Here is an 11,744-nt window from a genome sequence, read left to right as displayed (position 1 = left end):
AGAGGGCGGGGGGGGGGGGGGGGCGGGGGGGAGAGAGATATGAAATTTATTCTTCTCACCTACTCCCTCTTCTCAATTGTTTTTTGGAAATCTTTCTCCAACACACTTTTAACTACCTTGTGGCTTGTTTATATAAAGCAGGCCCAGAGAGTTAATTTTAACAAATGGACAGGCAGCAATCCTTCAAAAAGCTAAAAGAAAGCGATGTCTACTTTACTTATAAATGAGCTCCACACTGGAGAACAAAAATGTGTGTAACACTTTAAATTTGCAGTGGGGATGCAAACTGTTAGCCCTTTCCAAAACAAAAAAAAAAAAAAGTATCATCACTATGTTAAACTACTATGTTCCTGTTCTACAGAAGGAAAGAGAAAACTATGGGCTGGGGGGAGGAAAATGGCCTCAAACATTCTTTAGTTTAATACTGATTTTACTGTCTGACCAGACTTGCAAAAGCATGTTGGTTCTTTAGGCTCCATCCCACCAAGCTGTTCCTACAGACCGGTAACTATGCTTATGCATACTGCTTTGACTGTAATGAAAGGGTGGGTTTTCCTTATGAGAAACAGTTAAAAGCATCATTCTTGCAAAGTGTAAATTTGCTGATTTATTTATTGCTTGTTTGTCTTGGTAGCACAGATCATAGCAAATGGTAGGGCAAAGACTCTGTAGTAGTGCAGTAACAGCACTCTGTATCAAGGACTCACTTTCCCCTGGCAATAAGCGGTAAATCTTGCATACCATAAATACAAAAGTATAACTCTGCTTTGTCATTCACCACACTGCCTGTGAGGCCAGTGTAGAGGAAAAAATCACAAAAGGGTCTGGAGTTTTGGGGCCTTATTCTAACAGCAAACACCCAACAAAGTATCAAAAAACTGGCTGATATATCTATTATAGCTAGTCATTGTCCCTTAAAAAAACCTCAAGGACATCAGAAACATGAAACACTTTTTACATGCATCCTAGCTGATGGCATTAGCCCCTCATTTGTATGACAGCTGAGCCACTTTAAAAGGCTTTTTTTCTTTTAAGAACTCTTCATATCTGCACACTCCAGTGAAACAGAAACAACAGATTTTAAACACTATTATGGGTGTTTTGCACTTATTCAACCTACACATTGCTTCTAAGTGTGAAAAGAAAAAAAATCCAAAAAAAGAATGCTATCATCAAATGTATTTATTAAAAACGAATGTACATTACCAAATGTTTTAAAATACCATTGTCATCTGAATCAAAAAGTCAAGCTTTTGCCTTTCCTCGAACCAGCCCATCAAAGACTTTATTACAAAACTGAGTACAAAGTTGGACATTAATTTTAAACTTGAATTACAAAAAACCAAAAAAACACGAGTTTAAGATGTAAGTGATGAGCATCTGACAACATGAAGTAGACTATGAAGCTTTATCCATTACTACTTAAACCCCAAACCAATTTCTTGCAGCAACATCACCAAAGCATAGGATGCCACATTTTTAAAGGAACCAGGTTTTCTCCTTTTCAGTATCTGGATACAGCACATCCAAGAAATAATCAGACGTGCATTAAACAATGCTGACAATTCAACAAGCATCAGAACTGCACACACAAGCGGTGTATGTGCCTTTAAAAAAATAATAATAATAAGCTAAGTGTTTTACAGACTTCAAGACAACATTCTTAAAAGAAAACCTAATAGCTTGCAGTTATTAAAAATCCCACAGCACTTTCAGAAGACTGTGTCTACTGGTCCCACCCATATATTGATTTGGTCCATCTGTTGGCAGCCACTAGTGTTTTCTAGCTGGAGTTGCAGGCAATGGAAATAATACCTCTAGTATTCTGCTACCATCTGTATTTAAATGCCCCTTCAAAACAGGCTGGAAGACAATTTATTAAATATATTTGACTATTAAATATTCTTTCTAGGTATTTATAATGGCTCTGACTAGTTTGATGCATTTTATTATGATATTGTATATCCATTTGCCAGAGATAACAGATGCAGTAAATGTGTTACAGGCTGAATAAATAAATGGAACACACAATTCTAGCTAAAGTACATATTCTTCAGTTCACACCTTAAGTAGTTATACAGTATAACTGTGGAGTGTTACACACATATTGGTGGAAGTCATTTTTGTACGTGCTTATCAAAACGGAGGCCCTGAAACTCTGAAGCTTTCTGCAAGCATTGTCTCTTACTTCTTCAGTGTCCGACTGACTCTACGCAAAAGTAAAACTCCACCATTCCAAGGTACTTAATTAGATGAGACTCCACATAGCGAACAAGGGGGTTATCATGCAAGATAGGACATAATTATACCACAGATACTCCCCATCTTCCCACTTTGGCTCTCTATTAAGTAAGCATTATAATGCAATATCATAAAGACTTTTTAAACAATGGAAAGATCTAAATTACCACATAGTTTTTATTAAATATTTTGTACTTGTCTAGCACTTTTCCCAGAGAAACTCTCAACACTAATGGTGGTCATATATTTTCCTAGCTTTATATGAAAAAACAGGCACAGAATTTAACTGAGCTATCCGAGGTTAAACAGAAAGTCACAGATAGAGCTGAAAATAGAAGTCAGGTGTCTAGACCTATATCCCTGCTCACAAAAACTAATCTCCTTTCACAGTTAATCAAGTATATAAGTAAAAACAAAAAGTTACTCTACCTTGATCATTCAGAGCTTGAGTGGGATCTTTCAAAAGAGCTGCATATTTGTGTAAAATGTTTACCATCACCTCCAGAAGTCCCACTTCCCTAAAGACGTCCTTAAAGATGTAGTCATGACGGGTGAACTTAAGAAGAGTCTTCATTGCAACGATGCTACACTGATACAATGTGCTGGATTTTAAGAGAATGCTGACACTAATGAGTTCTTTACAAGGTATGTAATTCAAGCTAAAGACAACAAACTCCAGCATCTCAAAGTATTTGGTCTGCACTTCTGGAAGCTTCGAAATTTTCTCTGCAAACTGGGACAACGTATGCTGGGATTCCAAGATGAAGTAGTTTGCGCTGTCCACCATATAAATATTTGTGATGGCATCAAGGATTATTTGTGCAAGATAGCTAGTTTTTGCTTTCAAAAATGCATTCTGGAGGACGGAGAAGGCTTGAATATTTCTCACGCTGTGACCTAAAATGGCAGGGAGGGGAAAGAGATCAAACAGTTTAAGGAACACGTATGAACGAACATATGTTCTCTGTAATAAAATAAGTACAAAGAGAAATTGCAGTAAAGTGATTTTTTGCAAAAGCACAGAAAACATAAGAAGCTCCTCTCTGAACTCAATTATAAAGGGAAATATCTTATATTTATTGATATTTAAGAAATCATTTCTTTGACAATAACTGTAAATGAATTCAGTGGTATTGCTTTTGAAATAAACAGTAAATACACTTGAAAAAAATCAAAATATAAAATTCAAATTGAAACTAAAATCTTAATAAACAGGCTATGGTTCAGACTATTCCTTTTTTTTTTTTTCTTTTAAAGTCCAGTTGCTACATTTGGTTCATAATGGGTAACAAGTTCAGTATGCTATGCTGCATCCATCATCTATAGCATTTCACATGTTGCAGGCATACTTAGTTTAAAGCGATAAGCAGCACTTCTTTCTTTCTTCTCAATAATACCACAAAACACAATGAAAAATGCTGACCAGAACAAAAGATCTGACCCAATTAAAAGCTAATACATATAGCTTTCTTCACCTCTCACCTATTTGGAAGTCACACATGGAGAAAAAGGGTTAGCACAACAAAACATGGTCTTCCTTTTGTTAGGATCTTGTTCTTGCTTAGTTCCAGAATATAACTGCATTGGGAAGGAGTTATTTTAGTATAGGTTTCCCTCGCCACCCATGGTTTTGCCAACCACAGTTTTGCATATCCACACTTAAAATTCTATATAGCATTTTGGCTACCATGGTATGCAGTTTTGAGTAACCACGGTTTTCCATGACCATGCATCAGCCCACCATCTGTCATTTTTCCCATAAGCCTTTTGTCTTGCCAACCACGGGAACTTTCAGGAACCTAACCCCAGCAGTTGGCAAGAGAAACCTGTGTATGTCTCTGCCTGGAACGACATGTGGCCTTGGTCAGGCCTGCCAATAGGCCAATATATGTAAGTAGCAAAATACTAAAGGACTACTCAATTATACAGAATCATTCTGGCCTGAACTGGAAACCAGCAAATTGCTTCTGGGTTCCTAGTTCAGATTACTAAAACACTACAGTGAAATCAAATGTTTGTAAATATTTAAGAAAGCTCATAAATTTAGTCCAGAGCACAACATATATTGGCTATCATCCATCTAAAACCTGTGTAAGTGCCCAAGAGACACTAAAGCAATTTAGGCTACATACAGGTGTTACGATTCTCCCAGAACTGCCACTCTCCCAGTAGAAACAAGTAAACAAGTGTTCATTATTTTTTCCTGGAGGAAAAAATGACCCCTCCAGGAGAAAAATCTTCAAAGTGCCAATCTGAAAGATCTCCCTTGAGAGAGAAACTCACAAGAACTAACACTTGTATGCCCCACTCCTGGTCTGGTCTGGAAGAGGAGTAGAGCAGTAAGGCAATGCTCCTCACGTTCCCCCAAATCAGCGATTGTCTGGTCCAGGGAATGGGCTGAATGCCTATACTATTCCCACTCCCAGATGGTTTCTAGCAGTAGAAATTTCTCAAATATTTTTACTACTGAAAATCAACAGTTATTCAAGATCTTGATCATTTGCATGCAGGTTTTTATGAAGAGATACATAATATGAAATTGCTCCTAATCTGATAGGTGTGGCTTTTGAATTTCAGGTCTGAGACCAAATTCAAGAGTGGAGAATTTATTTAAGACAACTCCAGAAGAACTTTTTAAAAACCTCTTCTAGAAACAAAAGCAAAAGCCTAGAACCCAGCATGCATTACAAACAGCATTACTTTAAAGTGTTCTAATAATATTTAACTTTCTAATACTAACCAAAACCAAATTTTAATGACCCATATTTTCTTTTCAGATTTAAACAGAGTAACCGAGATTTATTTTGTATGCACCCAAGAACACCATCTTCATTTATTATGCATCCTAAATTGCTCAATGTTAACAAAACATACAATTATCTAAATGCCACATTTCACTCCTTTCTATTTTAATATTTATTTGGATGTTGAAACAAAAGCTTCTGAAACACAAATTGTAACAATTACATAATTAATACCTCTATTTTCAGTCATACATTCATTTAATTATTTCTTAACGACTAGTTTGCATTTTTGTTTTAAAAATGATTTATTAAAAAGTGCAGCTCATGAAACACGCTAGACAGACTGACAGCTAGAGACAACTATCTGCATTTGTTTAAAGCATAAACAGAGCACAAGACCCAGACATACTAGTTTTCTTTATAGCAATAGTTCTCAACCTTTTTAGACTCAAGGCACCCCTCCATAACTAGTGAATTGAGCAGCTCTCCACTTCAAAACCCAACTTAACGTATTTCGGTTTCATAGTTTCATAGTGCTTAGACCCCCTACCCCGGGCAGGAATGAGTGCGGGGTCATAACACCCCAGCCAAATATCTGTCCAGCCTCCTCTTGAAGACCCCCAACATAGGAGAGAGCACCACCTCACCCGGGAGCCCATTCCAGAGCCTGGCAGCCCTAACTGTAAAGTAATGTCTCCTGGTGTCCAGCCTGAACCTTCTCTCTGACAATTTGTGGCTGTTATTCCTAGTAACCCAATTCCCACTGGTCCCCCCTGGTGAGTTTGTGAACAGCCACCAAATCCCCGCTCACGCTTCTCATAAAGCCATGCCAGGGGCCCCACTGTGACCCCGCCAATTCCCTCTGCACCCTTGGGTGAAGAGCATCTGGACCTACTGATTTAGAACATGTCCATCCCCTCCAACAATGCCCTAACTAGGTCATCCCTGACCCTAGGCATGGCGGTGCCTCCCCTGGGTCTGCCTGTAATGCTAGTGGGGGAAATATCCCGGGCCCTGTTCAGGAATATGGAGACAATGAATTCATTAAAGAGGTCAGCTTTTTCATTAGCTTCAAATCACCAGGTCGCCAAGCCTGTCCTGTAGGGGTCCCACATTGCCTGGTACCTTCTTCTTACCCCCTTTGTATTTGAAAAAGGACTTTTTGTTATCCCTAATTCTGGTCGCTAGCCCTTGCTCCATCTCTCTCTGCCTTGCCTTTCTAACAGCCTCCCTGCAATCATGAACAACAGAGGTGTAACCCTCCTTAGTGATAGCCCCTTGCTTCCACTGTTTGTATGCCTCCTTTTTTGCCCTCAGGCATTCCTGGATGCTTTTGCCAAGCCATGTAGGCTTTTTAGAACTCCTGCCTGCCTTAGAGCGCATTGGGACCGACTCTGAGCTTGGAGGATCATCTCCTTGAGAAACAACCACCCATCTTGGACTCCCATCTCATTGAAGATGCCTCTCCTACTCTCTTACTCTTAGCTCATTGAAGTGGGCCCTCCTGAAGTCAAGGACTTTTGCCTTACTGCTTGCTTTCATCACCCTGCACTGGATAGTAAATTCCAGCAGGCGATGATCACTGTCGCCCAGGTGGTCGAGTACCCACAGACCCCTCACCAGGTCATCGTCACCTGTGGCAAGGACCAAGTCCAGCAAGGCATTTCCCCCAGATGGGAAGTGCGCTTACCTCCTTGCAGAGAGGCCAGGTTTGGGGGATGGGAGAAGGCCAGGCAGGAAGAGCCTAAGCCTGATTTTTACCTACTTATCTCCTCACACCTGGAGCCTTACCCTTCTCCTATCAGCTTCTCTTCTTGCACTTCCTGCTGCACCCTTCAAAGGTGACCTGATGATACTCCAGCATGCCCCTGCACCCTGGTTTAATCACTATACATGGTGCCAAGAAATGCTCTGTTCACATAGAAACTCCTGAGAAGGATATTGGGTGACATAACAGGAAACAGCAAGAGTAACCAATATAACTCCTATCACAGCAGAAAAAGTTAAATTAAAGGGCATCCACATAGAAGATTTATGTTGTTTTATCTAATTGCAAAATGTTATTGTAGAACCAATTTTAAATGAATCAGTGCCATTTCTAGTATAGACAAGGCATGAGTTTGGAGTGAAAACAATAGATTCCCTTTGTTGTTGACAATCTGTATGTGTTCTTTTCTGTTTCTTGTTGAAACTGTCTTAAGACTTGTGTATACATCCAAAGCTTCACTGCGCTGACCTAAACCTGTGCTATTTACTCTGGAGGTAGTTATTGTAGTTTAAGAGTAGATTTCAGTTTGGTGGAGATGCTTAAACAATTCATTTGAGTTAGAAAAAAAAGGAGGGAGTTAAAACAGGAGAATCCAAAGAGCTTTGTGTACACTGTTTCAGATTAAAATCACATAAATCAACTGGTGCAACTCAGCATTTGGTTTTGGAAAAGATATGAAGTGCCTTTACTACTCTCATTCAAGTACTAACTACAGAGCAAAATTACCTTTAATATTACCTATTTGACAATTTTAGGAGCAGCACCTTTCCCATACATTGGTAATGTCTCCTCAAAATCCATGGCGTGTTCTGCATGATGCAAGAAGTTTACGTACCTTTGCCTGCAGGCTGTGGGACTGCAAATCCAGGCAACAAAAAAGGTGCTCCTGTGGTAACACCTGCTGGTTTTAATTCATTAACACCATATGTTGTCAGGGAAGTTATCAGATTAACTAAGTCCTTTAAAGCATCCTTGGACTCAGCTTCTTTTGCCTGTTCTAACCTAAAAAAAGAAAATACAATAAATCACAAATTAACACAAATTCTCCTCAACAATCTTATTCAATCAAATTATTTTCAGATTTTTTAAATTAATGCCATGAAGTTATTTCAGAGGCACAGATTCCATGAGCAACAGTGGACTATATGAGCTATATTTTAAATCTCTCAATTCAAAATATTCAGCCAGTTCAACCCTTTTTTTTTTGTAGAACTGTACCATTTAGAGACTGATATAGATTAGATCTAGTAACATACTCAGAGCAAGGATTAGTCCCCCTGAAAAAATTTCAATCCTAGTGGACAGAAGAAAGCGCTGGGTAAAAGGAAGAAAGTCTTTTTTTAAATAGAGGCAGAACTCGAAGTAAAGTATAAAGATACAAAAGGAGCACATCAAAAACAGTTGAGTCATACAAAATATTTAAATACTAAAGTTAGGTTAGAATGGCAGAAGTTTAAAATTCTTTCTGAAGTACTGATCTTTAGAAAAGCATCTTTAAAATGTTTAGAAATACATCACTGTGTGTTAAATTAGAATGTAAAAAGATGTTTACTACGTACAATTATTGTAGAACAATTTTTATGAGAGCATGCACAAAGTACATGCACAAGAGGGGGGTTCAATATAATGAAAGAGCCAAAGCCAGATATTAAATTAAGAACCCATGTAAGGATGAGATTCTCTGGAGATAATTTTTGTTAAACACAGGGATGAATACAGTGCAACTTACTCTTTTATTTCAGTAATTTATATTAACAGCAAATTATATTAAACCAAGTTAACTGTATACTGTATCCAATCTTTTCCATTTGAGTCTAAGGCCCCTGACACATGTTATCTTTATAAGACATGATTAACAGGTTAATTGTGCCTTAAGTAGTACCTAGCCACATGGGCAGGTCAATATGAGGCAAGATAATACAATAAAGGAGGCACAGAGTTATTCCATATATATTTCGTATCTTTTGTATCGCACCTTAAATTGAATATGTGGCCAGGACCTCTCAAAATCCCATGTGCCACCCTTCTGGGCAGTGCACGGATTTTTGGCAAGTGCCAGGCTCTGCATGAATTGAGAGCTGTATAAACCCGGTATGCTTCCCAGCTGTACAGGTGAGTGGGACATGGGGCTTATACAGCACCCTGCACAAGGGGAGCTCAGCACAAGACTGCTGCAATTTGATGTCAGGTCCCACGTGTAGTATGCTATCAATCCCTGTGTCCTGCTCAGCTGGGCAGCCTGCAGGGTTTACACAGCTCCCAGAACCCAGAATCAGGCTGTGGCAGTCCAGTGCTGGGCTCCCTGTGCACCAAGCAGATTGTTAGATGGGCCATGGATCGATTTGGTTCCTGGCCCCAAATGACTGGTTTCATCTTGCTGCGACAAGGGAAGTTCAGACTCATGAATCCTGGCTCCACCTGTACCAGCAAGTACAACATGATTAGAATCTAATCCTCAATCCCAAAATCATGCATCGGGCCATGCATATATGGCATGGCAGGATGCACGATTGTTGCGATCAAGGATTAGGTACATCAGCAGCCTAATAAAGCCAAATATACATCATACCATTCTGCTAGGATTTCCCTCCATTTATATTGTTCATAGACCTCTTGCAATTCCATATCAAATAATTCTTTGCCTAGTCTGTCTACCCTACAGCCCTCCAAAATTGCTTCTATTTTAGTTATTTTTCAAGGTATTTAACTTCTTACTGCATTATTAAATGTGTCCAGGTCTCTCATCTATATAAAATAAATCTTATAACTTTCTCTCTATCTGAAACACTTATCTTTCTATAGAATTCTTTGAAGCCAAGAATTCTTAGCAGAGACAAAACAAGCATTTCCTCTTTATAGCAGGAGAAAATTAAGGCACAGATACAATCTTCCTATGTATTTAAACTGCCTAACTTGTTGGGATCTATGTTAATGGCTGCTAGCTAAGTAGCTCTAAAATCCATCTTGTGGGTTTACCATCACATATTCGATACTATCTTCGTTGATCTTCAATCCCCTTTTTCTTGCAGCTTTCTTCAATTCCTCGCACATTGTTTGTACCATACCTCCTCACAATAGCCAAATCCTCAGCATAAGCAAGCTGCTGCATGTCATCCTAAGAATTTGTCAATGGTCATACCACTTTTTCCATAGCCACATTAAGAGATGAAATATAATCCATCTCCCAGCCTTAATATTGTGTTGGTTTCAAATAGGACAGATTTAGCTCCAGACTACTGGCTCCATTTGAGCCAGGCATACACATGTACCAACCTAACATTTTACCATGGATTCCAAAATGTTTTCTGAAGTCTAGAGTTCATGCTGCGATATGCTTTCTTTAAAACCTATACATACTATTAGCACAGCTGAATAAACTCTGGCGCAGCTCGTGCCAAAGCTTATTGTTCCTGGACACTGCATTTGCATGTGTGCCTGGGACTGCAGCATGCTGAACCAGTGCAGAGCAGCCCTGGCTGGCAGAGGGAACCAGGGGCCAGCCTACCAGCCCGGGGCTGGTCTGACATGGTTCAGTATGCTGCGACAGTGTAGGGCTAACTGGCAAGCAGCCCCTGCACTAAAGCACCCTCATGTTCCAGGCAGTCCCCTTAGCATCTATACATGTGTTGCGGAGAAGTAAATAATTCAGCCATAAAACAGTACTTAGTACTTGTGTCTGGCAATACTGTCCTACAGCAGAGTTAATTAGTTTACTCTGGCCTAAAAGCACAGCATGAGTAGACAGTGCTGTTTTCCCAAGGAACTTATTAGTCAGCTCCGCAGTAAATACCTCATGTAGAGGTGCCCATAAAAACTATATATTCAGACTTTATTCCCATCTACTATTTGGTAATTGATTAACTTAATATTTGATTCATAATGGCCATATCCTGTTTTCTAATTATACTGGCTTTTTCTAAGACAACTGGGTGCATCAACATATGCTATTAATGTAAAGCAAACTCCAGGGCTTACTCCAGAGGGTATTGCTCCTGGGAGCGCTGTTTGCAATGTGTGCCTAGGACCACAGCACACTGAGCCAGTTCAAAGAAGCCCCAGCTGGCAGGGGGCCCCGGGGGTCAGCCTGCCAGCCTGGAGCTGCTCCCCACAGCTCAAAAGTCCAGCAGAGAGGCTAGCTGGGGCATGAATGTACTTCAGTGCAGGGCTAGCTGGCAGGCAGCCCCCACACTGAAGCACCCTCAAGCCCCAGCCAGATGGGGCAGTGTCTACAAGTACTACCCGGCTGCAGAGTTAATTTACTCCAGCCTAATAGGGATGTATGTATAGACACACAGTGTTTACAGTGCAGACAATTTGTCTACTACACAGTAAATGTCCTGTACAGACATGGCACAGGGCACAGCACAGCTTGTCCATACCCACCCAAGCCCCTGCTGCAGCGGCCCCAGGAGCGACTGGTGTCAGCTGCAATGAGAACTGATCAGTGGGTGCAGGGGGCGCCTCTTGCTGCTCTGCACCCCCTAGGAGGGCTGCAGGCTCAGGGGGCTGTTGGGCTCTTCCCAGGGGTGCACGCCCCCAGATCTGCACGTGGGATGCCGGCAGTGGCTCCAGGCTGATTCTTCCCAGTGCTTCGTGGGGAGGCACGCCAATCACCAGGAACAGCCCAGTGCCGCCACCAGCCCAGGCTTCCATTGGTAGCCTGCTGTCATCCTGCGCACAGATCCCTTGTCCGAAGCTTCAGTAGCCGATTTGGCGGCTTAATCTCCAAATCCAAATTGGCCGAATCAAATCAGGACAGTGATTTCAATCATCAAATTGAATCACTATCCCTCAAATTGGCTGAATCTAAATCGAACATTTGCTGCTTCACAGGCCTACTAGGTTCATACACAAGAAACAAAAGTTGAATAGCCCAAATTGGGGAAGTGCTAGCACCTTAATACTCTCACCAAAATCAACAGGAATATGGCTTTTTAGCAGTTTTGATCATCCAGACACCCATGTACATAATTCTGGATTTCCCTACTTTT

General features: G+C 40.5%; 1 protein-coding gene across 1 annotated transcript in view; it reads right to left on the bottom strand.

Annotated features, from left to right (window-relative positions):
• WDFY3 (WD repeat and FYVE domain containing 3) overlaps positions 1–11,744 on the bottom strand; it is a 258,223-nt gene that overhangs the window by 225,842 nt on the left and 20,637 nt on the right. The window contains exons 6-7 of the mRNA XM_019525884.1: positions 7,589–7,755; positions 2,671–3,138 (exon numbers count right to left, since the gene is read on the bottom strand). Coding sequence (XP_019381429.1) covers positions 2,671–3,138; positions 7,589–7,755 — 635 coding nt within the window. The remainder of the gene's footprint in view (positions 1–2,670; positions 3,139–7,588; positions 7,756–11,744) is intronic.

Source organism: Gavialis gangeticus, unplaced genomic scaffold (assembly GCF_001723915.1).
Source record: "Gavialis gangeticus isolate Ggan-Ray unplaced genomic scaffold, GavGan_comp1, whole genome shotgun sequence".
Taxonomy (NCBI): domain Eukaryota; kingdom Metazoa; phylum Chordata; order Crocodylia; family Gavialidae; genus Gavialis; species Gavialis gangeticus.
Note: the sequence above shows the minus strand (reverse complement) of the source record. Positions and strands in the feature narration are given on the sequence as shown.